The 27,175-nt window shown below is 52.1% G+C and overlaps 13 protein-coding genes across 13 annotated transcripts, besides 1 other annotated feature; 7 read left to right on the forward strand and 6 right to left on the reverse strand.

Moving 5' to 3' along the window:
* Nucleotides 1–205: 205 nt before the first annotated feature.
* On the forward strand, nucleotides 206–733 carry PODANS_2_10710 (uncharacterized protein; the record flags this gene model as incomplete). The annotated part of the gene is made up of 2 exons (XM_001911847.1): nucleotides 206–416; nucleotides 531–733. The coding sequence occupies 2 exons, from the start codon at nucleotides 206–208 to the stop codon at nucleotides 731–733; spliced, it is 414 nt and encodes a 137-aa protein (XP_001911882.1).
* Nucleotides 734–1,813: 1,080 nt separating this feature from the next.
* Nucleotides 1,814–2,584, reverse strand: PODANS_2_10720 (uncharacterized protein; the record flags this gene model as incomplete). The annotated part of the gene is made up of 1 exon (XM_001911848.1): nucleotides 1,814–2,584. One exon carries the CDS (start codon nucleotides 2,582–2,584, stop codon nucleotides 1,814–1,816), a length of 771 nt encoding a protein of 256 aa, XP_001911883.1.
* A 503-nt stretch (nucleotides 2,585–3,087) lies between these two features.
* PODANS_2_10730 (uncharacterized protein) lies at nucleotides 3,088–4,877 on the reverse strand (the record flags this gene model as incomplete). Its single annotated transcript, XM_001911849.1, has 7 exons — nucleotides 3,088–3,624; nucleotides 3,675–3,784; nucleotides 3,841–3,875; nucleotides 3,927–4,141; nucleotides 4,192–4,335; nucleotides 4,394–4,419; nucleotides 4,481–4,877. The coding sequence occupies 7 exons, from the start codon at nucleotides 4,875–4,877 to the stop codon at nucleotides 3,088–3,090; spliced, it is 1,464 nt and encodes a 487-aa protein (XP_001911884.1).
* A 382-nt stretch (nucleotides 4,878–5,259) lies between these two features.
* Nucleotides 5,260–6,605, forward strand: PODANS_2_10740 (uncharacterized protein; the record flags this gene model as incomplete). The annotated part of the gene is made up of 2 exons (XM_001911850.1): nucleotides 5,260–5,350; nucleotides 5,401–6,605. The coding sequence occupies 2 exons, from the start codon at nucleotides 5,260–5,262 to the stop codon at nucleotides 6,603–6,605; spliced, it is 1,296 nt and encodes a 431-aa protein (XP_001911885.1).
* Nucleotides 6,606–7,351: 746 nt separating this feature from the next.
* Nucleotides 7,352–9,114, forward strand: PODANS_2_10750 (uncharacterized protein; the record flags this gene model as incomplete). The annotated part of the gene is given in 6 exon segments (XM_001911851.1): nucleotides 7,352–7,649; nucleotides 7,708–7,772; nucleotides 7,775–7,864; nucleotides 7,921–8,195; nucleotides 8,258–8,744; nucleotides 8,824–9,114. Coding segments are annotated over 6 exon segments (1,506 nt in total).
* Nucleotides 9,115–9,973: 859 nt separating this feature from the next.
* PODANS_2_10760 (uncharacterized protein) lies at nucleotides 9,974–10,669 on the reverse strand (the record flags this gene model as incomplete). The annotated part of the gene is made up of 1 exon (XM_001911852.1): nucleotides 9,974–10,669. The coding sequence occupies one exon, from the start codon at nucleotides 10,667–10,669 to the stop codon at nucleotides 9,974–9,976; it is 696 nt and encodes a 231-aa protein (XP_001911887.1).
* Nucleotides 10,670–12,477: 1,808 nt separating this feature from the next.
* Nucleotides 12,478–14,542, forward strand: PODANS_2_10770 (uncharacterized protein; the record flags this gene model as incomplete). The annotated part of the gene is made up of 2 exons (XM_001911853.1): nucleotides 12,478–12,652; nucleotides 12,693–14,542. The coding sequence occupies 2 exons, from the start codon at nucleotides 12,478–12,480 to the stop codon at nucleotides 14,540–14,542; spliced, it is 2,025 nt and encodes a 674-aa protein (XP_001911888.1).
* A 1,470-nt stretch (nucleotides 14,543–16,012) lies between these two features.
* On the reverse strand, nucleotides 16,013–17,098 carry PODANS_2_10780 (uncharacterized protein; the record flags this gene model as incomplete). The annotated part of the gene is made up of 2 exons (XM_001911854.1): nucleotides 16,013–16,645; nucleotides 16,712–17,098. 2 exons carry the CDS (start codon nucleotides 17,096–17,098, stop codon nucleotides 16,013–16,015), a joined length of 1,020 nt encoding a protein of 339 aa, XP_001911889.1.
* Nucleotides 17,099–18,283: 1,185 nt separating this feature from the next.
* Nucleotides 18,284–18,715, forward strand: PODANS_2_10790 (uncharacterized protein; the record flags this gene model as incomplete). Its single annotated transcript, XM_001911855.1, has 1 exon — nucleotides 18,284–18,715. The coding sequence occupies one exon, from the start codon at nucleotides 18,284–18,286 to the stop codon at nucleotides 18,713–18,715; it is 432 nt and encodes a 143-aa protein (XP_001911890.1).
* Nucleotides 18,716–19,461: 746 nt separating this feature from the next.
* On the reverse strand, nucleotides 19,462–20,091 carry PODANS_2_10800 (uncharacterized protein; the record flags this gene model as incomplete). Its single annotated transcript, XM_001911856.1, has 2 exons — nucleotides 19,462–19,892; nucleotides 19,953–20,091. The coding sequence occupies 2 exons, from the start codon at nucleotides 20,089–20,091 to the stop codon at nucleotides 19,462–19,464; spliced, it is 570 nt and encodes a 189-aa protein (XP_001911891.1).
* A 2,512-nt stretch (nucleotides 20,092–22,603) lies between these two features.
* PODANS_2_10810 (uncharacterized protein) lies at nucleotides 22,604–22,930 on the forward strand (the record flags this gene model as incomplete). The annotated part of the gene is made up of 3 exons (XM_001911857.1): nucleotides 22,604–22,688; nucleotides 22,744–22,797; nucleotides 22,857–22,930. The coding sequence occupies 3 exons, from the start codon at nucleotides 22,604–22,606 to the stop codon at nucleotides 22,928–22,930; spliced, it is 213 nt and encodes a 70-aa protein (XP_001911892.1).
* Nucleotides 22,931–23,302: 372 nt separating this feature from the next.
* PODANS_2_10820 (uncharacterized protein) lies at nucleotides 23,303–24,447 on the reverse strand (the record flags this gene model as incomplete). The annotated part of the gene is made up of 3 exons (XM_001911858.1): nucleotides 23,303–23,462; nucleotides 23,520–24,191; nucleotides 24,257–24,447. 3 exons carry the CDS (start codon nucleotides 24,445–24,447, stop codon nucleotides 23,303–23,305), a joined length of 1,023 nt encoding a protein of 340 aa, XP_001911893.1.
* A 474-nt stretch (nucleotides 24,448–24,921) lies between these two features.
* Nucleotides 24,922–25,039, reverse strand: a tRNA (tRNA-Leu).
* Nucleotides 25,040–26,156: 1,117 nt separating this feature from the next.
* PODANS_2_10830 (uncharacterized protein) lies at nucleotides 26,157–26,663 on the forward strand (the record flags this gene model as incomplete). The annotated part of the gene is made up of 1 exon (XM_001911859.1): nucleotides 26,157–26,663. The coding sequence occupies one exon, from the start codon at nucleotides 26,157–26,159 to the stop codon at nucleotides 26,661–26,663; it is 507 nt and encodes a 168-aa protein (XP_001911894.1).
* Between the last annotated feature and the right edge of the window lie 512 nt (nucleotides 26,664–27,175).

Genomic DNA, 27,175 nt, shown 5'->3' on the forward strand with positions numbered 1-27,175 from the left:
TACTTGGGGGCTGCTTTGAGCGTGGTCTTCCGGGAATGCTGTTTTCCAGCAGCCAGCGTGGACCGGCTTTCCGTACAATGGGCTTGCAACAATCCTCGGTAGCTTCTCTTGGTGTGAGACTAAAGTTCAACTCACATTCAGTGGATGTGCTTTTAAGTTTCTCAGGTCTCGTCCCTTCCAGAACCATCAAGCCACAGCCCAGGTCATGCCCCCGCACTGCACTGAGTTAATATTTATTTCTCTCATCAATTTCAAACTGGGAAGAAGGCGGCCAAATCAACCACCGTCGACTTACCTTACCTGTCACTGGCTAGTACTTCAACTTCCTATCAGCCGACTCATCATGCACGACAACAGCACCATTCCCATTGCAACAACACGTCCATCGACCTTCCCTCACTTCCCCCGTCTTCCATGTAAGCTACGAGAGAAAATATGGGAGATGGCCATTCGACCGGATTCTCCGGCGGTACACCGCTTCTCTCTCCACCATCAGGACGCCGTCAAAGAGCTAACAACCAGGGACAAAGTGATTTTACATTACGGCGATTCCAACCTCGATATCTCAGGGCTCTACGATAAGCCCAGAGGGAATGTGTATGGGCATTATAGACTCTGCGCCCCTCGAACTACCACGACATCTAACTCCTACTCGTGGAGTAAGAACAGCATGTCGGCATACATGTGGGACGCTGGACTGTGGGGGGAGCAAGTGCCGAATCTAGGCGGATAGCGATCAGAGTATGGAAAGTCGGGGTTGAGGCTGATATTCTGGAGGAGATACGCTTACACAGAAAAGCGGGCCGTCCTTTGAAATCCCCTGAACAGCAGGTCAGAGAAATCTACAAGGGACATTATCCTTCCGGTTCCACGGCTCCGATGATACAATATGACGACGACAACGTGGGTTCAACACCGCGGAGTAACAAACCCACCGCTCCGCTCATTGTCCGGGCATCATGAGACTTGTTTTGGATAGACATTCCATTTTCAGGGTCGCCTTTGGGCGATGGCGTCTCTTCATATGTTTATCTCCTGCTCAGTCAGCAATTGTTCCCTGGAGCTTCGGGTGGTTGTCGGCTCTGGCCTAGTAATATCGCCATTGATTTTGATCCCAGATGAAATAATACTCGTTCGAAATGGCCCTTCAATCATGAGGATGAACTTGAGGGCGAGCCCACAACTATCGGGGTCGCAAAGACCCTCAACATTGTGCCTCGACTGATACGGATGTGTTACTTTAATGGAGACCGATATACGGAGACTCCATTCATCTGGCTGATTGACCGCGGGCGTGGAGCAGCCAAATATCGCCAGCGTCTCGATCATAGTACAATGAGCAAGGAGGATGGCTCGTCATCATCATCCCTGTCTCCACAGTCCCAGTACTGTACGTACGAAACGGAAGAATGGGCAAAAGGTGCCGTCTTCTATGATGGCCAGCACAGGTACATGGAAGCAAACAGTTACGGCCCGTCAACTGGCACGCTTATCGACTCCTTCTCCTTCAACGAAGGCGGCGTAGGTTACACTGATGAGTGGTTTTAGACAGCCGATTGCTCCATCCAATGTGCGCCGACCTGTCGCGGTGCTTGTCGAGTGTCAAGATTGAGCAAATGTTGCTGGCTTAGATATACGCAATTGAGACTTGGCTGGCAGGGAAAGTGTGGTTTTGGTACTGGGCAAATCATAGCTCAGGTCAAAAAATGAGATCGTTATAATGGTTTGATGGTCAATCAATGCAATGGACTTCTTTTAACTGTGGTGACAGCAATGTTGCTGGTTGAATAAAAGAGTTAGAAGCTCATCTCCATCACGCTCGCCCCGAACTTTGCTCCTCCTCCCTCAAATCCCTCACCAGCTTCCTCCCCGGCCCCTCCAAGCTCTCCACCTCATGCGCCTCATGCCTCTCCTTCTCCTTCACCCCGGCAGCAACCCACTCCCTCACGCCCTCCAGCCCATTGATCCTCTCCATATACCCCTTCGCCCTCTCCCCCAGGAACCTTTCCCCCGCCCCCAAGTAACTCCCAAGCCGCAACACCACCGGCGCGAAAAAAGCATCCACCGCCCCAAACTCCCCTCCCGCAAGGAAAGGCCCCCCAAACTTTGCTAGCCCTTCCTCCCAAACCTCGTTGATCCTCCTCAGGTCCTTCACCAACCCCTCGTTAAACGCCTCGTCTGACAGCTCCACACGAATGGAAACATTCATCCCCATCTCCTGCCTTATGCTCCCAAACCCGGCGTGCATCTCCGCCACTGCTGACCGTGCCCAGGCGCGTGCGGGTAGGGAGTCGGGGTAGATTCTGCTGTTGGGAAACTGCTCGTGGAGGAACTCGACGATGGCGAGGGATTCCCACAGGATGATTGGATCAGAGAAGCCGGAAGGGGGGTGGTGGTAGTGCAAGCAGGGGACGTGGCAGACGGGGGAGAAGGACTTCCACTGGGGCTGGCGGTAGCCGGAGCCGGGGGCCAGCGGGTGGAGGTGCTCCTCGAAGGGGAGGGAGAGCTCCTTCATCAGGAGCCAGGGGCGGAGGGACCAGGAGGAGTAGTTTTTGTTGGTGATGTGGAGGTGGTAGGAGGACATTTTGGGTGATGATGGGTGAGGTGGTTGAAGACAAGTGGCGGGTGATGAAAAAAGTGGGTTGTTGAAGAGGTGTGGTATCGTAAGGGTGTTGTTAGTGTGAGGTTGTCCAAAAGGGTAGGTAGTGGAAAGGAGAGATGGATGAGTCAGTATACGCAAGGGGTGGGGGTTGACTAAATGAAATAGACAAGTGACTCGACCATACTCCAAGGCTGAAAATGCTGTAAATATATCTAACTGGAGAGAAGAACAAAAAAAACATCGTACCCGCAGAGCTACCCCGTATAGGAAGCTCACATCTCCACGCCCTATCAATGACCGGTCCTCCCCACCCACCTGCTACCTTGCTGCAAGTATTATCCCCAAGGGCGCATAACACCACCACAACAATTCCTCCATACCATCGTTATCCACCATGGTGTGACTCACTCGAACCATAAAGATACGACACTTTGGGAATAACTTCTATTTTCGCCCAGCAAAGAACAACTGAAAGGAATCATAGGCTAAGCAGCGGCAGAACCCTCCTTCTCCTTGGCCTTCTGGGCCTTCTTCGCCTCTATCTGTCTCTGCTTTTCCAGCTTCTTCAATTGGTTCTTTGTGAGTTTCCCATCACCGCCCTCGGCACCCTCAGCACCTTCTAGCTTTGGTACCACAATATCGGCCTTGGGTACTTTGGGGTTGCCCATCCAGGTGAGAGGTCTGATGTCGGTGAATTGCTTGACAGCTGCATCGTCGACCTTGGCTCTCCTCTCCTGGAACGCCGCGACGAAAGTCTGGAGCTCCTTGATGCAAAGCGCCTTGAGCTCACCCGTGAGGAGCTCGCCCTTAGAGTAGGCGACCCGGATCTTCTCAAGTTCTTCGTCATCCTCGAGGAAGAAGCGGAGGTACTGGTAGGCAACGTCTACGTCTGTGTCACCTCCCACTGCGCGGTGCTCCTCGACAGACACCTTGCCACCACTGAAGGCGTATTTGTTAACCTTGTTCTTGATCTGGTTGGGAGTGTCGGTCATGAAGATGGCGCTGGAATCAATCGAGGCAGACTACATTGTGTGAGCAATAACGAGACGTATTCAGAGGAAAACACACTCACCATCTTGGTGCCTGGCCCCTGGAGGGCTGGCAAGAACAAAGAATGGATCAAGGACGGCTTCGCAAACCGCACCCCCTGGTAGGTAAGTCTGGCGGCAACATCACGGGTCGCTGTAACGCTTAGTTAAATATTTACTCTTGATCATGGAACACTGGATATCACAAACCTCTGAAATATGGGTCCTGATCAACGGCACATGGACTGGGGAATGCGTTAGATCGATATCACACCGAGTTGAAAGAAGGTCCTCACATCAAGCATGGGATGCCGACGGTCTTCTTTTCGTCCTCACCGAAAATGTGAGGGAAGCTGTTGGCAAAGGCAGCAGCACCCTGAATACTTCCAAAGTGAATCTTGCCAATGTTGGAGGAGTCGTTGAAGCCGAAAATGGCACGCGCTTGGTTGAGCGTGATGTGCTTCGCTAACCGCGTGATTTGGCGATAGAATGCGCCGCCAACGTAGTCGTACTGGTAGTTTGTTAGACCACGTAGGCAACAGAGGCCTGGGATATCCGTACATCAGAGAAAATGAATGTCTTGTTTGGGTCAAAGCCCATGCTGATAATGTCCCGAATATTGCTATCGCAGTACCCTTGAACTTCCTCAATTGTGCGCTTCTCCGAGAACAGGTACTTTTCGTCGTCCGTCAACATGATTACAAGCTAGAAAGATCCTTATCAGTAGCTGGTTATACAGAAGAAATCCTACAAGACCACCTACAGGAACGTCAAAGGTATCCTGAAGCCCTGTGATCCCGTGTTAGTCAACCTTCCACGCTCGCCAAGCCGTTCTCCTGAATCTCCATACATTTTGTAAACATAAAGGGCGTGCAGTGTCCAACATGGATGGAGTCGCTCGAGGGCCCACGTCCAGTGTAAAGAAAGAATGGCTCATTGCGCTCGTATCGGTCGAGAATAAGCTCGAAGTCGCGATGCGAAAAGACGATGCCTCTGCGGAGGAAATGGTGTGGCTTCTTGCCCGTTACGCGCTCGAACCTGGCGAGGAGCTCCTCGTCAATCTTCTTGGTGCCAAACTCCTCAATCAGCTTGTCGTAGTTGATTGCCTTGATCTGGCCGTCTGCGCCGACCTCCCCTTGAACGTTCCAGGGGTCAACTGTCTGCTTGGACCCTTGGGCAGCGGCTTCGGCCGGGACTTCGGGGACTTGGGACTCATTGAGAGCCACGGCATTGGCGGTTTCGGCCATGGTATCGATGTCGAACAGTGTTGAGAAAAGAAAGAAGCCGGTAAACAAGTAAAAAAGTAGGTAAAAAAGGATAGAGGTGAGTCAAAAAGTCAGAAGAGATCAGAATGCGCCTGCCGGACCGCCGCTGAGTCGTCCTATCATGCCGTGTCCAATTCACCACCCATTATGGTGGGGGAGGGGCACTTGGAACCAGGGGTGTATGACTCCACCCACCCACTTCCAGAAGGCGGAGAAGAGCGGCAGAAGAGCGTTGCCTGCCGGGAAATTTCGAGGATTGGATGAGAAGCTGCAGGGCCCGTCTGAGTCCAGTGTCAGCAGCTCTGGTTGGGCAGGCGGATCCTGAGAGATTCTGCGCTGATGCCTGTAACTTAAAACTACGACAATGTTGGCGGCACCATGGGTGTGTCGAAGCTGCGTGCGATCGCTCAGGCGAATCGGCTTTTCGCAGCAGTTTCTACGGAGGGCTAGCACAGGTAAAGTAACGTTGATTGCCGTTATGGTTTTCTGCTAACAGCGCGAGTAGACTCCTTCAAGCTTCCCCCAGCTCTCCTCGACCGCGCAAGATTTCTTACCGCCGAACACGATCAATTGACGGCACAACTAGCTGATAACTTTGACGAGAAAATTGCAAAGCGTGCAGGCGAAGTTCACAGGATCGCAGAGGCCTTCAAGAAGTTCGAGCATGCCAAGGCTTCTCTCCGGGAGCTGGAGGGGCTCTTGAAGTCAGACGATGCTGAAATGCGGGAGATGGCGCAAGAGGACCTCGCGGCTACCAATGAGCAGCTGGCTGAGTCGAGTCGGAATCTGTCCGTGGCTTTGACTCCCAAGCATCCTTTCGCCGACATGCCGTGTCTCATTGAAGTCGTCCCTGGGCCAGGAGGAACCGAAGGTCGCTTCTTTGCCGACTCGGTATTCAAGATGTACCAAGCATATTGCGCCAATAAAGGCTTCCGCACAAAGGTTGTACAGTACTTGGCCGCCGACAGTACCGGCGAAAAGGGAGGTGATGGGGAGACAGCCCTTCAGGAAGCTGTACTTGAGGTGATGGAGGAGGGAGCGTATGCCCACTTCCGTGGTGAAGCGGGCATGCATCGGGTTCAGCGTGTCCCGGCAACGGAGAAGAGTGGAAGGACTCATACGAGTGCTGTAGCCGTCTGGGTGCTGCCGTCTTTCGCTGAGAACGCCACAGCCTCTGATGGTGACTGGGACAACCCGGAGAGTGACTTCTACATCGACCCGGCCGAGGTGAAATCTGAAAAGATGCGAGCCAGCGGAGCAGGAGGACAGCACGTCAACAAAACCGAGTCTGCTATTCGGTTGACGCACATTCCCACGGGCATCACCGTCAGCATGCAGGATTCTCGTTCACAACACACCAATCGAGCCGATGCCTGGAGGTTACTTCGATCAAGAATTGCACAGAAAAGGCGTGAGGCCAGAGAAGAGGCCGCTAGGGCACTAAGAAGCAGCGTGTTGTCATCAGCGCAGCTTACACGGGGCGATAAAATCAGAACCTACAACTATGGCCAGGACAGGTGTACCGACCATAGGGCCGGGCTTGACGTCCACAATCTACCAGATGTGCTCAGGGGTGGTGACACCCTGGGTAAGGTGATTGATGCCGTCCATGGCTGGCTCGCCGAGAAGGATATCCAGGCCTTGCTGGCAGATGAGGAAGCCGCTGCTGCTGCCGCGAACGCTCCTGGTAAAGGGAAGAAAGGGAAATAAATAACACATACCCCCACTATTTTAGAGTGTACTTGTAGTTGTATGATATTATTGACGATAGAAATGTGTTCAAATATTCTTGACTATAGTTGGAAGTCGGGGGGTGTCAGGATTTCATGAATTGAATGCTGACCAATCAGCGTTGATATATCACCTCTTACCTTCCTAATACGGACGCGTACTCTTGAGGAGGGAAGGCATGATGGACAAGTCTACCTTCCATAACATTGTTTTGCCAGAGAAGACGTAGACCCAAGAAATTACATCTACTCTCTACATTGCGGTCCCTGTTGCTTCTCTATAGAGGAGCGGCGTCTCATTTTTGTTGTGTGAGTGTATCCACCACCTCTCAGCAACACCTTGCTCAGAGGTGTTGACCTGGAACGGTCAATCCCGTCCAAGAAGATGACAGACAATACACCTCTGAAGAATCAAGCACTTTATGATGGGAGGTCATCAGTCATCTTGTTCTTTGTTTTGCAAGCCGTCTTTCGAGCAATAGCTCCTTCCGATCTTCCTGCTTCAGCCTGGGCTGTTGTTCGATGCCTCATATGACGGTAGCGATACCTTGTTAATGCTCAACAGAAGTTTCCGCCTACTTCTTTTTGACATGGCGAGTTTTAGGAGAGCTGTGTGCCTGCCAGGGAAGTGCTGGGAGCAATGGAGACAGTTGGCAATCCCATCTTTCCACCTCCCATGTGTTTCCTGGCCTGGTAGCGTCTATTTAATTTCCCCTGACCCTTCAGATGTACCACCCCCAGCGTTGTCTCACAATTAGTTTACAATTCGACCCAAGTCTCAAGTCTCTTCTTTTAAAGCTTCGCAAGCTCGGCAACAAAAACGAGTCGAAGATGCGCCTCATCCCTGTGTTGGGCTTCCTCCTTACGGCAGTCGAAGGGCTCCGCACAGGAAGGGGTAGTCCTCTCCTGCGTCCGGGCATCTCGAAACACATCAACAAGGTCGGCAAATCGACTGCTGCTGTGTTTCCTGACCCTCAAGACAAGCCGTTTCCCAAGCACAATTTTCTGAACGCCAACAGCACGAGTGAGTTATCTCCGAGTTCGAAAGTCGAGCCACGTTGACATTGACTCGGTGTAAATAGAATTTGCCGTCAATGGCACCGCCATTCCCGATGTCGACTTTGACGTTGGCGAGTCGTACGCTGGCTCCCCAATGAGCAAAGCAACCTCTTCTTTTGGTTCTTCCCCTCGCCAAACAAAGCAGCGAATAAGGAGATTCTGATCTGGCTGAATGGTGGTGTATGTTGATATCATTTGTCGCTTCATTGTTCAGCTTTTACTAACAACTCCTCCAGCCTGGCTGCTCCTCTTTCGAGGGTCTTCTGCAAGAACACGGTCCCTTCCTTTGGCCACCAGGGACTATAAAACCCGTGCGGAATCCTTGGAGCTGGCACATCCTAACCAGCATCGTGTATGTTGACCAGCCGGGAGGCACAGGGTTTTCGACGGGTGTTCCAACCATCACCAATGAGGAAGAGCTCGCTGCTCAGTTTCTAGGATGGTGGAAGAATTTCGTCGACACCTTCGGCATGCAGGGCTACAAGGTGTACATTTCTGGAGAGTCCTATGCGTAAGTCCTCTTCCAATTTCACGGCCCTTATAGCCAGGGCAACATCTTCTAACACCAAACAGCGGAATGTACTGCCCTTACATTGCCAACGCCATGCTCAACACAAACGACACCACCTACCACCAATTATCCGGCATGTACCTGGGGGACGCTGTCATCGGCGACAACACCCAACTCTACCAAAGCATCCCCATGCTCCGCTTCGTTGAATACCACAGCTCTCTTTTCCCCTTCAACAACACCTTCCTCGACAAGATCAGGACTACTGACGCCGAGTGCGGCTACTCCTCCCTCCTGGACAACCACCTCGTCTACCCTCCTATTTCCCACCTGCCCTCTGCCCTCCCAGAAGTATCGGAAAACGGCACCGTTACAGAGGAATGCACCTCTCTCTGGTGGTGGATCCTAGAAGCCGCCCTCCGCCTTAACCCCTGCTTCGACATGTACCACATCACCGCCTCCTGCCCCCGCGTGTCTGATGTTCTCGGGTTCCTGGCAGGGATCGATTACGTCCTCGAGGGGAAGAAGAGATACTTTGACCGCGGCGACGTAAAAGCCGCCATCCACGCACCGAGGAATGTCACTTGGGAGGTGTGCGGTGAGAACCAGATTTTCGCCCAGCGAAGAGGACGGCTCCGGCCCGTCCATCATCTACGCTTTGCCGAGTGTTATCGACAAGACCCAAAACGTCATCATCGCCCACGGGCAGCTGGACATGGTCCTGCCATCAAACGGCTCCCTTCTCGCGATCCAGAACATGACGTGGGGAGGGAAACTCGGGAGGGTTGACTGCATGAATTGCACGACACCTTTACGGTTGGGCATCTGTATTACTCTGATCAGGCATCGAATGAGATGGGCGAGGGGACGGCGCCTCAGAGTTGGAGTGATCACAAGCCGGAGGAGGGCTTGTAGGTAAAGAGCCCCAGATGGGAAGTCACCTTTCTAAAATAGACGCTCAGCTACAAACCCATAGAGAAGAAATGCAATGCGTTCCACACCACAACCCCTCTCGAAAAAAAACCATCTTGATTTGATAGCCAACTAACAACTACTACTAGGCAGTTACATAAGGTAGGGAAATAGGCCGTAAAGACTGTGCCAAAGAGAATCCCGATAGCCTCATGTTTTTCCGTTCTTTTTTGGCCTTCCTTTCCCTTTTTTGTCCTTCCTTGTGATGCGATACTCCTCCCCCTCGCCCAAAACCGCTGTTCTCACACACATTATCCTACAAAAGAGTGGAACCAGGACCAAGTCCCTCCGTTTCCACCTCATTCAGCCCAGACACATTTCCATCCCCTCCTCCCAGCAGTAGACCCGCCTTGTTCGGCGTCCACCAGTCCAATGACAAAACCAAAAAAAATCGAGGATATTCCTATACGCCATGCTTTCCGCCCGCCAACCGATGAAATGATAAAAACCAAAAACCAAAACCAGCGAAAATAGAGTAGGGTGGTGTTACAACAGTGTTAGAGGCAGGTACTGTCAGCATAGCAGCTGGCTTGCCTTCATCTCCGCGTATGTGTTGGAGATGGATCACTTTCGAGTGTATGATAGATATGCCGCCCCCAAAGTCGAATCGGCCCTGTAAGAGGTGTCGTTGGAGGAACCAAGAAAATGTAGCCCAGATGGATAGGGAACGGTGAAGAGTATGAGAAATATAAGACCGGCCGAACCGCCTCCACCTCACCTAATGAATGTTTATGCGCACATGTCCTGGTAGTCATCACTTTCATAGCCGCTCTTTGATATCGTCAACTTTTCAGCGATAACGATCTTCAAGCAGCAGCCATACTCCGCTCTCTCGCGGCCCGCCTCAGCTCTAGCACACCAATGATCCCTGTCTGCCTCAACCTCTCCAGAATCATCTTCATGCCCTCTCTGCTCTTCCCCAATTGATCCTGCGTCTTTGTTGAAGCCAGCGTTTCAATGCTCCTCTGGATACCCCTCGCTCCCAGCCTGGCGAAGAACCCGCCCTCCTGGGCAGTGGTAGACAGGTTCTGATGCGACAACTTGTCCCGGAGCTTCTCTCCCAACCTGGATCTGAACACAACCTTGGTTTCCACCTCGGTGTTGTCCAGAGTTCTCGTCTTGGGAATGCTGTACATTTGTCTTTCGACTACCGACAGCACGCCGACGAAGTTGAGGTTGCGAGACTCGGTGGACATCCAGCCTTCGCGCATGTCCACCACGGAAGTCTCGAGGATGTACGAGGCCTGGGAGGCGGTCCCGCCTGTGAGGGTGGTAGGGAGGAGCTTCATGACGGCGGGGGGCATGCGGGACTTCTTGAGGTGGATGCGGGTTGTGTGGAGGCGGCCGGTGGCAGGGTCGATGTGGGAGTCGATGGTGTCGGTGCTGAGGACATGAGAGGCAAAGGGGTTGAGCTGGGGGGAGCAGTAGCGGAGGAAGAAAGCGAGCGAGACGGCGGGGAAGGGATGGGCGTAGGTGTGGTTGGTGGTGTGGGTGAGGACCATTTTGGCTGATTTTGGTGATGATTGTTTATTTCACGATGGTTATGGGGTATCTTGAAGCTGGAGTAGTAAGTTTGGAGGAGTGACGGTGGTAGTTGGTGGTGGGCGGCGGAGAGTCGAGGAGCTAGGATCCTGGAAGTACGTGGGGGAGGCGAAAGACGGGAACGGGTTGATCGGCCGGTATGGTGTCGTCGCTCGCGCAGTACAGACGAAAGGGTAAAAAGCAGTAGTGCAAAGAGCACGTGTGCAGGAAAGCGGATTTACTTCATGAAGGAAGTGTTAGACACGGCGAGATGTGATTGTCGAGACAAGCACACCCTCGAGAATGGGAAAGACGGAGAAGCTTTTTTTCTTGGCTTCTGCGAAAAAGTTCCCGGTCGCTCGGGGGTGCCCCAAGTTGATGAAGATGAGGAGGCCACAATAAAGCAGGTGGGTGGTGACGCAGGGAAACCGGATGAAGGGAGTTCAATTGCCAGAAAGACGCGGGGAGTTGGCCAGTTCAAAAAGAAGCGGGTGTCCAGGGAGTACAAGAGAGGGGGACGCAACTGTGACGATGATCATCGGCTCATTCTCCCAGATTCTTGCTCGTCTTTTTCAGTGGATTTCCAGAAGCCTTTTGAGCACAGCATCATTATGGCACCACTACCATCGGAGACCGCCCTGTGTAACTTTGAAGGTAAAGTGCAACCGGCGTTTCAGCCACAGGATATGACGTTCGCACCGAATTCACTACAAAAACAGCATTTCGGACATATACTCAAACTCTTTGATAAAAGTCAAAACAGCCCTGACCTCACACATGATAATAGTCAATAGAGAGTGCCTCAATCTGCTGTTATTGTGTGAGGTTTCGATTGTTGCTGTCAGCCACATGCATCACTTGCCAGCGGGCTGGCTCGTAACCCCACTTTTTGCCTGAAAATCCAGGCCGACTTTCTGCTTGCGGAGCCCAGACTTCGGAACATTCCTCTCGCGGCTGACCTATTAATCATCTGACCGTTGGCCAACTTTAATTAACCGAACCCCGAGCTCTCGACTTCTTCACCTCCACCAGCCCTTTTGCTCCAACAATCAACGACGACGGGTGCAACACATCGCCAAAACCTTTTGCAGATTGACCATCGCAACAGTCGCTTTCCTCGCGAATATCTTCCTCTCGCATCTGGAAGAATTTTGTTGCGTCTTTGATCATCACGCGGGATTGGCGCAACGGTGAAACAAGGACCAAGCAGCGGCGACATCGAAAAGGGCGGCGCGTCAGAGGAACGAACGTCCATCTAACCGATCCATCACAGGAATCCATCGCCATCACATTTCCATCGCGCCATCACCAGTCTGCTTGCAGGAGCATCTCCTTTGCTTGCTAGCGTTGAGTGGGGTCTGTTTTTTTGCTTCTTTTCGTTTGGCTGACAGAGCGTTGGGGACAAGTGTTGGCAAGTGATCAAGAAGGGGTGCTGTTTTTTAGGAGGGAGGAGTCGCACACGAATCCATCACTGCTTTTCAGCTCAATTGAATAGAGTGCTATTTTCGCAGCGCTGGGTCTTTGTACTTTTCCTTTTTTTAATCGTCCATTCACGAGGCGCTTTCTGTCTCCCCCGGAAAGCATATCAGAATTGATTCCCATTCAACCTGTTGAGTTGAGGAAAGAAGAAGAACAAAAAGGCAAAACGTCGTCACCTGGTTTAGGGAATCAAGAATTCAAGTTCGCTTCGCTTTACCCATTCCTAGTGTGCGAGCAGGTTTAGCAGAGAAGAGAGCGCCGACACGACTCTAATTGACAGCTACATTTTCGACCATCAACCAGACCCAAGATGGCGTCTTCAGTATTCTTCAAGTTCAAGTCGCAAAAAGAGCCAACACGAGTGGCCTTTGATGGAACAGGCATTTCTGTTTTCGAGCTCAAGCGCGAGATCATTCTTCGCGCTGGCCTCGGTGACGGCACAGATTTTGACCTGGCCATCTATGCTGATGAAAATGGAAAAGAAGGTAAGCAGCTAGGTTCAGCTTCACATTCAAGGTGTGCGAGCTAACAAGATGGCAGTCTATGACGATGACACCTCCATCATTCCCCGGTCCACCACTGTCATCGCCCGGCGCATGCCCCCGAAGAATCCCGGAAGAGGCGGCGCTGCTCGATATGTCTCTGGAAAGATGCCCATCCACGCGAAGAATTCGTCACGCAGGGAGCAAACAGCAAAGCCAGCGGCCAAGACCCAGTCCAACACTCTAGCGCAACTAAGCAGCGCCATGACAGAAGAGGAGAAGATGGCTGCCGTCTTCCAGGCCCAAACCGAGCACTTCACCTCGAGAGAAGAGGAAATGGCTACTCAACAGTATGTCGCCAAGGGTGGCCCCAAAAAGCCCGCCAATGTTCCCGACCACGACCCACCCCAAGGCTATATCTGCTACCGATGTGGTGAGAAAGGCCACTGGATTCAGCTTTGCCCAACCAACGACAATCCCGATTTCGACAACCGCCCTCGCGTAAAGCGTACCACTGGCATTCCCAAGTCTTTCCTCAAGACAGTCGACAAGGCAACTGCGCTTGGTCAGAATGCTGATGGAGATGACTCCAAGACACCATCCGGCATCATGGTCAATGCTGATGGAGAGTACGTGATTGCAGAGCCTGACAAGGTGTCATGGGAAAGGTTCCAGGCCAAGGCCAAGTCGAACAACGCGGCATCAAAGGCAGCTATGGAAGGGGAGAAAGAGGTCCAAGAGAGAGGCTTGGAATGCTCCATCGACAAGAAGATGTTCATAGAGCCAATGAAGACTCCGTGTTGTAGTAAGACGTATTGCAATGACTGCATCACCAACGCTCTCATTGAGAGCGACTTCGTCTGCCCTGCCTGCAATGCAGAGGGTGTCTTGATTGATGATCTCAAGACAGATGAGGAAGCAGTCGAGAAGCTCAAGCAATTGCTTGCCGACAGGGATAGTAAAGCCAAGGAGGGTTCCAAGAGCCCAAAAAGCCCCAGCGAAGCATCAACCAAATCCACCCAGGCCACCGGTGTCGAACCAACAAACATCAAGAAGTCTGCTTCTCCTTCGCCGGCCCCTGCTAACCCGGCTGCGCCACCACAGCAAACTGCCCAGCAGCAAACCACGACATCCACCCCCTCGGTCCGAAGCGCCACCTCGACACCTGTCCACAGCGAGCCAAGCCAGCAAACATCCAAGAAGCGGCCCGCTGAAGATGCCCTCGAGAACCCCAAGATCCCCAAGGCGCCCAAGGCCATGCAGCCAACTCAACAGAAGCCACCAGTAAACCCCATGATGGGCGGCAACAACATGATGAACGGCATGAACCCCATGGCCGGCGGCATGATGCCCGGTATGAACATGCCCGGCATAAACCCGATGATGTTCCCCGGCATGAACCCCATGAGCCTGAACATGATGGGCGGCTTTGGGGGCATGCCCGGCAGCTTTGGTGGACCAGGCGGCATGCCCAACATGAGCATGAATGGGATGAACATGATGAACCCGATGATGAACACGATGATGAACCCGATGATGAACGGGTTCCAGGGAATGCCTAACAATAACAACAACAACAATAACAACTTCAACCCACGGCACAACAACTGGGGTGGGTCGAGTGGTGGTGGGTTTCAAGGGCATCAACAGCAACAACAACAACAACAACAGCAGCAGCAGCAGCATAACCAGCACCCGCCACAGCAGCAGCAGCAGAGGCCACCGCAGCAGATGATGGGTATGGGTATGGGCATGAACGGCGGCGGCATGATGAAGAACTTTTCCCACCAACCGGCTGATGACGAGGACGCCTACTTCCGGAAGCCAGTCAACCCGCACCGCCACCAGAACCGCCAGAAAAGGGTCAGGCCGAGTGATTACCGGGAGCTTTGAGCAGGCTGAGGTTTTTTTTTTTTTTTGTAACGATAATGATTTTCATCATGGGGGTGGTGAGGCCGGGCGGGGGTGTATATACATCATCACAAACAAGCGAACATAAGGATGTGTGTGAAACGTGGGAAGCTATCTGGCTTTTGGAGCGGGGACCGGGTTTTCAAGAGGAGCAAGTTGCATTACTCTTCTCATTGGCGTTTTTTCCTCTTTCTTTTTTCTCACTCTCTTGATTCTTCTTGTAATCTTCTATATCTGGGGCTGTAGTTTGGGGGGGATGTTTTCGGGATTGGGGTTGGTTGTGACATGAATAATCACCACAAAACAACACCACATGGAGCAAATGTGGCTTGGTATGGCGGGGTTGTGAATTATCCTTGCTTTTTTTCCTTCTTTTTTCCACAGCAACGTACAGCACACACACACACAACAAAATAAAACAAGCGGGAAACAGGAAAGCGGTGGGATGTCCAAAACGAGCCGGGATAGGGAAGGTTGGAAGGGGGGTTATTCAACAAGGCAAAGGGACATAGGATGGATGGGTGGATTGGTATGGATGGATGGGATGCTGGAGTAGGGGCAATGGGAAAGCGAAGGGAAATTAGGAAATAACCGGGAAATTCGGATTGATAAACTGAGTGTTATTTGTGTATATATACCACACACTTGACACACACACACACACACACACACACACACTTTCTCTCTTGCCTTTTGTTTCATTCTTCTTGTTACTGGTTGGTGATTGTTTTTTTCAAGTCTTGTGCTGACATTCTGGGAATACAAAATTGAAATTCTTAAAAATCATGTTCCGTGCCTTATCCCAGTGAAGCTTCCTCTTATCACATGAAAACTTGAGCTAGATATTCAAACAAAAATCAACAAACATGGAAAAGGACCAAAACTGCATTGGAAAGCAAACCACATATTTTCGCTCGCTATATGCTCTAATTCTTCGCTACCCTCAGCATCCCAATACAGCAGATTAGCTAAAAAAGCCGCCCCGTTTCAAAAAGATAAAACAGTTCGAATCCTTTCCTTTGGTGGTGGAGGCTTCAATTTATACCGTGGTCATCTTCTCACCTTCCAAGCCCTTGGAAGACCTGATCTGTACAGTCGCCACAAATATCGCCGACCTGCGTCAGAAAGACCAGCTGCACCTATCGCTACGACTTCCCGAAAGCTTAAATCTAAAACACCCGCCTCGAACTGTGCAAGCCGGTCCTCGGCGATTTCCAGCCAGGTTAACCCCCCGCATTGAAATGGGAGTTCTACGTCCACTGCCTGCCCGTACGGCCACTGGCCAGTCCGACTCTTCAATATGTGCCGCTGCCAGGGACCACCCCGCGCTGCTGATGTACAATCAGGGTATCCTTTCTCGGTTAGACCCATCAAAGCAGTGATAACTATCTTCCTCTCTCGTTCTTTAGAATACTAATCAATGTTTGAGCATGCTTGGTATCCGCCTGTATCCTATGACGGGGGAACAAAAGGCTTGACCAGCATCTCACTGAACTTCTCCAGCTTCTCCTTTCCTCGAACCTCCTCCACCAGAAGTGGCATTTTTACCACGTTGAACTCGTCGTAAAGCTCCTCAATCTGATCGAGGTACTTCTTTTGCATGCGCCGTCTGGCCGTACATTGCTCGCAATCGGAACCGGGCTTCGGGAACAGAAGCTGATTGACCACAATACAGTGGGTATCAATCTGGTAGCTAGCCAGTTCTTGAATCATACGCTCCGTCTCGTAGAGAGACAAGAACTCTGGAATGCAGACGCAGACGAAGGTGGTGAGGCGCTCGTCCTTGAATTGCTGGTTGACTTCTGAAATGGTGGCGCGAAGGGCTTCGAGCTTTTCCATCATCTCACCGAGGTTCTGACCGTTGGGAAGGGCACCGTTGGCGCCCAGAAGTCCGTTCAGGACTCCTCCAAACTGACTAGAGAGCTGCGAGATCTTCTTCAGGGCCTTCTCCAGAACAGAAGGGAACTGGAGGAAACGGAGTGTGTGGCCGGTTGGGGCGGTGTCGAAGATGATAGTCTCGTAGGAGAGTGACTTGACCTGCTTCAGGACTTCGGCAAAGGACATGGCTTCATCGATACCGGGAATCTGATAAGAAGTACGGTATTAGCCAGACTGGTTGATATATCACTGACAAACACTCTTATAACTTACCGAGAGGGCAAGGTCCTGCATCATACCCCCCATACCCCCCAAACCTTCAGCGCCCTCACCCTCAGCCTGTCCAGCAAGCAAGTCTTGCATGCTTCCATTTGGATCAATCTCCATGGCGAAGAGATTCTCGAAACCATCTACCTTGCGGGCGTCCTTGCCGAACTTTTGGCTGAAAGCGTCGCTCAGGTTGTGGGCGGGATCGGTCGAGATGAGAAGCACAGAGCGCCTGACCTTGGCCAGCTGGATGGCAAGACTGCACGAGGTTGTCGTCTTGCCCACACCACCCTTTCCACCTACGAAGATCCATCTGAGGCTGCGTTGGTCGAGGATCGACTGGAGCGTGGGCTCCATAGCATCGTCGTCGGCGTTGATGACTGCGGTCGACATCTTGGCGATTGTCTACTGAGTGTAGGTAGCGGCGGGAATTCTGGAGAGATTGCGGAATTACGGTCGTTCAAGAAGAGAGAGAGAAAGAAGGCAAGCTGTGCAAGTGGTGGTCAAGATTGGTCCAAGTTGTCGCGTCCCAAGGGGCTTTGGAAACAGCTGGAAACCCACCGTCGGGTGTGGACGTCGCTGGGTCTGGCCTGCCAGCCCGCAACGTCACTGGCTTCGTGGCGGGGCAAGCTCGACCTCGACAGGGGGGGGGGTTCATTTGGTGGGGTAATGTCTTGGCATCTGATGGGAGGCATCTTGTCTTGAAGTTCGGAAGGAAGAAATGGAGAAGCAGCTCAGCTTCATGCATCGCTACGACGCAAACTGTTTTTTTGGCCCCAAGCTGAAGCTGACGAACTTCCACAACAGGTACACAGCTGAATCTGTTTGTTTACTAAAGCTACCACCTTTGTTGATTAGCGTGATCATCTCGCCGCCCTCAGGCAGATCAATAGTTGACGGACAGAAGAGCGGTGACTTTTTTGTTTCGCCTGAGCCGCATTTATCATCAGTGTTGTGGTTCGAGCTCACGGTGAGGCGAGGATACCACCGTTGTGTACAACGTCCTGTCTGTCCTCACCTGGAGGCAATAAAGGAAACAATGCAACACTTTATAGCCCCGTGCAAAGTATCCAAGCCAGGTAGGTATCCAACTGGTGGCATCCAAGCAGGCGGACAGCGGCAGATACCGACGCTTGTGTCCGGTGGCAGCGGGGCTGAGAAGCTCTCTGGAGTGGATGTTGAGCATTGGTGCACCCATGTGGCCATCGCATCAGCCCCCAAGAAAGCGCAAGCAAATCCATTCCAGGGGTATTAGTAGTGTAATGCTTCTTGTCGATCCTTTTCTATATGGTGACTTTCAAGTTTATAAATATCCTCTACCTATCCTCTCTCCATTGTTTCTTTGTCTCTCTCTATACATAGCTCACTCATCACAACAACAACCCCTCCTCTTATCGCTTCTGATAAGCCCATTCCCCCTGCTACACCACCCCACCACCCACTCACTCAGCTTGTAGCCCACCTCTCAGTGTAAGTCATTGCCTGCCTACTACCCCCTCGTGATACCCTCACTTTTCCCCCCTCCCCCCTCCCTCTCCTCACATCCAATCTAACCACCACCCCCCTCAAAGCGCAAAAATGACCGAATCAACAACTACCAAAGACCGCATAACCTGCCACATCCTCGACACAACCCTCGGCCAACCCGCCCGCTCCGTCCGCGTCTCCCTCTCCCTCCTCTCCACCTCCACCGCCTCCCCCGGCCCCCTGAACCCTCCACCAGTCTTCGAGTCCACCACCGACGAGGACGGCCGCATCAAGACCTGGCTCCCCTACTCCTCCGCCACCTCCTCGGGCGAGGTCCCCGTCTACACCCTCGAAGACGTCTTCGGCTCCATCAGGGGCCCCTCCCGCTGGGTCCTCAAGTTCGACACCGAGTCCTACTTTGGCGGGCCCGACAAGACCTTCTTCCCCGAGGTCAACGTCGTGTTCAACGTGGCCGAGGGGGAGAGGTATCATGTCCCGCTGTTGCTGGCGCCGTATAGCTATTCCACTTACCGGGGGAGCTAAATTCCCTCTTTGTTGGAGGGGGAATGATATGAGTGAGAGGGAGTAAAGGTTGTGGGGGAAAGCATCTTTTTGTCAGCAGCATCATTTTATGTCTGGGCATATATGGGGCATAACAGCAAAGTGTGAGAGCGTCGTTCGTGGTTGCATATCTCTGGGTTTATGTAGGGCGAAATTCCAAGGAAAGCATTTTGCCATCTCACTGATGAGATCGAAATATTTCCGGGTTGTGCTTTTGGCCACCACATAAACGATCAAGCTTCACGTATGAGCACTGGGCAAAAGCACCGGGCAAAGTATGGTTCCAAATCAATGAGTACTGAGATGATGTTCAATTAATGATTCTCCAATACGGAGTATTGCGAAAAGCCATGGGTACTAGGTAGGTAATTAGTAGACCACCCAGCAAGTCTCTGCCTCGAGCAGAAGGCCAGGTGATAATCTGCCCATATCACCCACTAGAAACACGACATACAGTCTGCATGCTGTCGCTTCCCCTTCGTCTGTTTCTTCTGCGGCGTGTGCTTCTTCTTTGTCGAATTACGCCCAGCTTTTCCCATGTTTTGTTGATTCCCGTGGTGCTGCTCATGCGGCTCCCTTCCATGTAAATGCATATGCTCAAAATAATTGTTACCGGAACTCCTCGCTCGTAAAAGAAATGCTGCCCCCGAAGAGGTATCCCTTGCCTTCCCCCCCATATCGAAAGACCAATTGCGAATTTTCCGTCGAACTCCCCGGCTTCTGCTGTTCTATCTGTGCAAGAGCCTGTTGATGAGACTGCTCCTGCGACGATGTCGGCGTCCGTCTCTAGGATCCCTGGCTGCGTCTCTTGGATCCTGTTTCACTTGGCGGGTTGGTGAGTGTGGAGGCGAGCCTGTGCCGTCGGAGGTAGTGACACTATGGCCATCCCGAGACGTCGGTCGGATACCAGCGGGTTGCTCAGCACTGGGTCGAATAGACCCAAGAGCCATGCGGCCTAGAGTAGCCAGAGCTCCTTCGTCAGAAGAGCCGCTGACTTTGCGGTCATACAGGCTAAGAGATCGACCATATGGTCGCTCAGTCTGAACTTGGAAGGACATCCTGTGCCTGATGAGTGCCCTGCCCACATTCACATCGTCTTCCGTTATGCATGCATCAGGACCAATCTTGGCGTCAGGGTGAGGAAGGGTGGTGTTCCTATCTGTGGGCATCTTGTTAGCGAGTCTGAACAATACAAGGACTTGGGTATTTGATAACTTACTTCCACAGAATGTATCGGGGAACCCCGTGTCCCTGATTCGTGTGGAGGTTTGTGATGGGCTTCTGGGAGGCGTAGCCATATCTTCGGATATCGTTGAGAAGCTCGTCGAAGGAGACTTTCTGAATCTTGGTCTACGCATCGTGAAGAACGTCTTAGTTGGTGTTTATGTATTCAAGCAAAGAGTGTGCTGATGACGATGCCTAGCCGCCACTGTGGGACTGTGTTACTGTGTGGTGCGAAGGTCCGGATATAGCGGGCCGGACGGAAGTGAATGAGTTGATGGGCCAAGAAGGACCCTAGGGGTGTTGAACAATGAAGATCAACAAGCAATAGGAAGGGGAAAATAAAAAATTAAATATGAGACAAATGAGGGGATACACCAGGCATTCCCGGAGACAGAGAGTAGAGAAAAGGAAAAATAAAGACGACTTCGGTCGAGGAGAGCAGATCCTCAAAAGGGGAGGGGGCGAAGGTGCGAGTATGTGGCCGTCGAGGGTTTATCAAGTGACCAGCACAAAGAATAGGGCAGTGAAAGCGGTGCGAAACGTTGACCGACATAAAAGGGCCGCCACTTGACGACCGTTGAGAATGGCATTGTTATATGACATGGGAAATCAGACGAGGCCTTGCCTTGTACGGATTTCCACGGAAAAGACGGAACTGAGCCTAACTTGGCCCGCAGTCCAGACCAGCAACAGATTGTCAAGGCTGACAACATTTGGTGCTTCTGGGAAGGTTTTCGGTCTCGGGTAGAGGAAGCGAAAGTCAACGAGTGGTTATGAGGCCACTTAGGCTCACCTAGGTTGAGGTTATTTTGTGGGGCAGCCCCGCGAAGGTGAGCAGAACAGGCGCGCGGCAGGTCGAGAGACGCCGGCCAAGTGCGATCAATCGATTGTTGTTTCGATCTTGGCCAAACAAAGGCCAGCCTCAATAGGCGGATGACGTTTGTTCTGGAATGGTTGGTGATTGGTCGAAGGCTTCTTCTTTGAGAATTCGGAGAGGATGACAAAGGGGTGCAAGGTAAAGATAGAAACCACATGGATGGAAAGAAAGGAACAGGAGGCGAGAGATATCATGCCGGGGGAACATGCAGCTTTTGAAAGCCTATTCCCATCAAGTCGGACCATGACTCTGCGGGGGCAATCAAGCGTCAGCCACTGGGCAGCAGTCCTGCTTGCTGAGAAGGGCAGGCACGGACAGCGGAGAGTGAATTTCGCCTCGAGCAGGCACATCACGGCTAGAACGGATCACCGTGAGGTGCGGATGCCATGCCCGAAAGAGGGGACTGGAATACCTGCAGTCATGACGATTGGCTGCGATGGATACTCGGCAGTATGCAACACGCACGACCGGACTCTGTAGCCTCTGAGTTAGAATGGTGACAGATATCATCTACTACCTCGCTTCTTGGGAACAACTAGCCAATACTGGAGTGCCAGCGAGCTCGTGTTTTCAAATACCCCACGCTGTGAAATGTTGGGGAAGAAGTCAGTGAGCAGTTTGAGGCCAGTGTCATCACCCAACTCCGAGAGCGAGGCCCGTCAACGCCCGGCCCTGCAAGCGGCCATGCCGGTCATGAATCCCCAAGCGCCGTACCAGTGTGGGAGGAACTGCACGTCACACAAAAGTTGATCGTAGGCCGCATTGGGGCCCGATGACGACCGAGCTCGAGACCTGTACCATACAGCAAGATGTTCACCGCCGTGACCTGGTCCTGTTCGGCCTAGCATGCATGTTGTGAATGGCCTCAACAGCTGTGAAGTCTGCATGTCTCAGAGCTGGACCTCAAAGGTGGGTGGTTCCGTAAAGTAATTCGTTCCGGGAGGTCATCCGGGCTGTTCGATCGGCGGTGCTCCGCACTTTAGCTGCCCCGCTGTCTTGGCACACCGAGACATTGCGATCGGATGCGGGATGATTGCTGCGATGCTTATCTAACTGATGAAGTATTGAGACTGCGAGAAGGCCATGAAGGTCATGAAGGCGTCTGAAATATCGATATCACATTCCTGTCCTTGGATTTTCGCAGGATCTCGAGATGGTGTGGGTGTAGGGTAGCGGCGTACTTCCGCCGACCTCCGAACATAATCCTCCGGCCCGTGAGAGCTTCACGGAACGCTCCGAGGCTGGGTTCGATATCGGATGAGGTAAATGAGTGGGGCCTTGTCGGTCTGTCCGATGCGCAAGCGCAAAGTATCAAAAGCTGGCTGATCCTTGTAAGGCGAGATTGGCGGTATATGCGTGGAAGACTCCGTGAAATGGTCCATATTTCTTCGAGAGAGAAGGGAACACAGAGTTGAGAAGTTGCTGGCTGGAGAGCCATCCAACAGTCAACCGAAGATTTCCCGTATCAAAGTGTAAGTGAACGGGGCGCACTGGCCACCTTGTGGTCCGGCATCCCCTGTCAAACTCACCCCTACGCTAAATCTTAAGGCGATGTGGCAGATTTGGTAAGGCGAAGCTGGCAGCTCTCTCCAGGTGGCCTTCCAGCAGTCCGTTCTCCAAATTGCCTGTACACCACGCGACAATTCAGCAGACGACCGAATTGCCCAACGACATTTTTTTCCCTTTCCTCGCCGGCACGCACGCAACCATCAATCAATTGATCTTAACTCTTTTTTAATTCATTTTTCACCCACACACAAACCGCCACAATGTCCGACCAAGTGCAAGAAATCCTCGACGTCCCTCGCGAGTTCCTCAAGGACGGCATCCAGTTCATCCACAAGGCCCAGAAGCGTCTGTCTATGCCTTGTCTCTTAGCCGGGGTGTCACCATGCTAACTATTGAACAGCCGACCAGAAGGAGTTCCTCAAGATCTCGCAAGCCGTTGGCGTCGGTTTCCTCAGTACGTCCGGTCTAGTTACAGCTACCAATACCGAATACAGTTGACTAACAGTTATGCAGTCATGGGCGCCGTCGGCTACTTCGTCAAGCTCATCCACGTTCCCCTTAACAACATCCTCGTCGGTGGCGCGTAAATCTGCTTTTTCGAACGGGAGATGATTGGCCGGGAGAAGGGAAGGACACGAACGACAGAGACGAGATACCAATAAACCGAATCACCGGGGACCGGGATCGAGTCCAGTGCAACGATACGTAATCAAGACGCGATGCATTCACGGCGGGAGCAGTCATGATACCACACATGATTGGGGACATGCGAGATAGGGACAGGGCGGGCGCAAAGATATCCATACATATTTCATCAGGTGTTTCGGCGGGCGATGGCGGCGGAACAAAACACTCAATAAAACCTTTCTGGTCATTAATGATTTTGCTCTAGCTAAGGATGCAATGTAGGGGCGCAATTGTACAAAAGTTTCTCAATGCAAGATCGAAACAGGGATCTATCATGGTTTCGCGAACCCCATGACAGCATACCGGAAGCTGCCATTGGCATACCCTCGCCTCATGGCACGGAATGCTTGCAAAAAGGCAATGCCATCTCTGCCTTGGCTGAAAGCAAACGCCCACAAGGACGGGTTCTGGATCAACGACCAAGAAATATCCCTACACCAATGTGTTAGCAACCAACCTCCTCGAGACTATTCTGTTCAGGAAACTTACCATGTCTTCTTCACCTCCTGACTGATATCCTTCGGTCCCCCCACAAACTCCAGCCCGACCTCCTTCGCAAACTGCACATATCCATTCACCGTGCACATTGGCGGCAGCAGCATCCCATCCTCAATCGGCTTAATATCCGCATCAAACTGCTCCTGCGTCAAGCCCTCATCCTTGAACCAATCCGCCAGCACCAGTTTCCCGCCTGGTTTCAACACATCAAACGCATTCCTGAAAAAGAGATCCTTCTTGGGGAAGTGAGAGAGCGCTTCTGAGATCCAGACAATGTCGAACTTGTCGTCCGGGCCGGTGAAGTAGCTCCCGAGGGTTTCGGCGTCGAGCTCGATGAAGCGGACTTTTCCGGGGCCGAGGGGGATGTACTCCCCGTCTGGGTACTGCTTGCTGCTGCTATCGGAGAGCTTTTTGGCGCTTTGGACCTGCTTGCTGGAGATGGTGATGCCCGTCACGTGGGCGGCTAGCTCGCGGGCGAGGAAGCGGGAGGTGCCGCCTATTCCGCAGCCTACGTCGAGTATCTTGAGGGGTGGTGAGGTTGGGGCGGGGGAGGTGTGGATTTGTGAGGTTTCTAGGAGGAGGCGGATGAGGTTGATTTGGGCTTCTTCTTTTGGGAGGTCGGGGGAGGAGGGGGGCCAGTATCCGTGGTGGATGTGTTCGCCCCTGGGGGGGTTTGTTAGTGAGTGTCGTGACAATGTAAGTAAGGTATTTATAAGCTGGAGATGTACCAGAGGTTCAAGTAGTAGTCGCTTGCTAGGTCGTAGTGAAGCTTGATACGGTCTTTGAGCTCCTGCATGGTTGTGTGGGCAAGTCCGAGAGGGGTGTCATATTGCTTGCTGAGAGGGGTCGTCTCCTGCTCACTTGATTTTCCCTCACCAGTGATGTTGGTTGGCTTCTGGGTTTCGGGAGCGGCACTCATGGTGATGGCTTGGCGCAGTGAAGCTGTGTAAGTCAATTGGTGAACCAAAAGATCGGGATACGGATTCAAGACGTCAACTGTTGCAGAAAGGCGGGAAAGTAAACAATCGAGGCCGGAGAGGTTCACGGATTAAAGTTCAATCAAAAGCCACGTCGCATGTCTTCACCCAATAAATCAACGTCATGACGCCCTGAGTTCGCATCCCGTTTCCGGGACATGTGCAAGCAAGCAAGACAATGTAGGCAAGTGGAGCAGATGTCGTGGTCGTCATTGGCCCACCCAGATTCCGGATTACATTGTCCATGGTCCCAAGTGGCTTTCTTCAGATTGCCTTGGTTGGTGTCTTATTCTGCTCAAGCTCTCGAGATGATTCAAAGAAAAGGGTTCGTACTTGTCCTCCCCAGCGAAGCAAAACTTGTCCTTCAACCGCCCGAGTACAGGAAAGAACAAGAGGACAAAAATACAAAAGTAAATTGACTCGAGCGCGATTCGAACGCGCGCCTCTTTCGAGACTAGAATGCACCTGCCATGCTGATAGGAAGATATTGAGATATCTTGAGTCTAGCGCCTTAGACCGCTCGGCCATCGAGCCATGTTATTGATGAATGTCGGTGATGGAGTTTCGCCATATGATGAGCCTATTGTTGAACCATCTTTTTTATCACATTTTCATCTTCATCCATATAAGCGGAATCCGATCTTGTTAGCAAACAAATCCGAAGGCAACGGAGCGAGCTTGATTTTCGGCTGACAACACCCCGCACCGTTCCGGAGCAGCTTAGCCCGACTGCTTGGGCAAGATTAGCAGTCACAGGGCGAAGCACCGCAAGTAAAACGTCTCTCTTGAATAAGTCAAGAATCCTTAGCTGAGTATTTATTTGTGGAAGTGCTTAGGCTTTGTGCAGGCCTTTTGCGGTGTATCTCTCTTGCTTCACGGTCTGTGATTCTAGCTTGATGAGAGGTTCCTTCTGGAACTTCACACCAGTGCGTATCTACGATGATGCGAAAGGCTACAAGAACATTTGCATTTTCATCGACTTTTCAGGATTGCTAGTAAGATAATGTCATCCAGTGCAAGAGAGAACCCAAACAGGATGACTCGGCCGGGACGCGCCTCGTGAGCTCGGAAGAGCAACCTATTATATGGTCCCGATTCTTGTTACCCGTAGTGGTGAAGACGGAGCACCCAGGTAAGTCGCTCGAGATACGGCTAAGGAACTTACTCCTCGGCCTTACATTTGACCAAACTGTCCAGCAAGGATTGACAGTCGACATGCCGGAGACATCACAATGGTCACAGCACACAGAGCGAGGAGCTCTCACAGCCACCGCAACCCTTGCTGGACGCAGCACTCATACGGCCGATAATCTCAGAGTAGGCTATGCGTTTACTACTATCGGCCGCTCGTTGAGCAGAGCTAACAATGCCCCCCTATTCTGATTGCTCCTGGCCTCGGACTTGGAGCGTTCAATGATCCACGAGGCTGGTGACAAAACAAAGGCGATGGCGATGCGGTTGTCCAATTTCTGGATGAACTCTTCATCGTGCCAGGTAGGCCTTGAGAAGATCACTAGGTATATAAGGTGTGAAGCTCCCAGGTCAAATCCCCTTTCTGTCCATCATCACCACCACAGTCTCAACATCACCTCCAGACCAGCTCACACATCACACACTATTCCACTCTTAAACAACCAACCAACCTTTCAAAATGCAGTTAACAACCCTCTTCATGACCCTCTCCGCTGCTGCCGGCCTCGCCCTTGCCGCCCCTACTTCTGGCACCAACCTTGACACCTGCCAGCGTATCCAGTCCGATCTCCAGGGAATGAACGTTACCTACCGCCCCGATATGATCCACCTCCACCGCTCGAGCAATGCCTCTTTCAACGTCCCCGCCAACGCCCGTGGTCCCTGCTCTCTTATTGCGGCCTTTCCGGCCGACTATTCGATTAGAGACTCCTCGGTTGAGCAAGGCGACAACCCCATTGCTGTCAACGTCACCGACGTTGATGGTCCTAACCCCGACTCCCTCGTTGGTACCGTTCGCTTCCCTTCTGCCTTGCCTGGTCCGACGACTAAGGAGGCAGTCAAGATCACCATCAACAGTTTTGCCTGCAGGGAGAAGATGACTTACCATTTTGAGGCCGCCGAGTTGGGTTCGGTTCAGTTCAAGAACACGGCGGATGCTGGGCTCTTCATTGAATATAGCTGCTAAGCAACCACTTATTGTGATGAGGACGTTGGTGATTTGGGGTTTGTGGGTAATCGGGAATATGGCGTGCATCCTTTTTACCAGCTTTGGGGGCCACATTTAAATGGAAGCTCAGCGGCATGGGGGTATCTCAGGGGGGTTAGAGATTCAGACGCTCCCTGTTCTTTGATAGACAGCAATGGGATTTTATTAGTGAACTTTGAAACATGAGGACATTGTCAGATGATAGTGATTTGTAGAATGAGGGTCGCATATTTGTGAACTGTCCAAGCGTACCTATGCACTCTTTAGTTAATTCCCTCCCAGGTCTCGGGGCGCAATCACAAGGGTTTCCCTTTTTTCAGGCACCCAGGCCAGAAGAAAAAAGTGATGTATTGATGGTGGTCTGGAAAAACTACCAAATGGAGCAAAACGGCCACGAAAACCCACAAATCACTTAAACCACACAACTACATCCTATGGGGCCTAAGCTTTAGGAGCAAGGTGGCCTGACCTGACTGAACGCTTACGGGGGG

This window comes from Podospora anserina, chromosome 2 (assembly GCF_000226545.1).
Source record: "Podospora anserina S mat+ genomic DNA chromosome 2, supercontig 2".
In the NCBI taxonomy this organism is placed as follows: Eukaryota; Fungi; Ascomycota; class Sordariomycetes; order Sordariales; family Podosporaceae; genus Podospora; species Podospora anserina.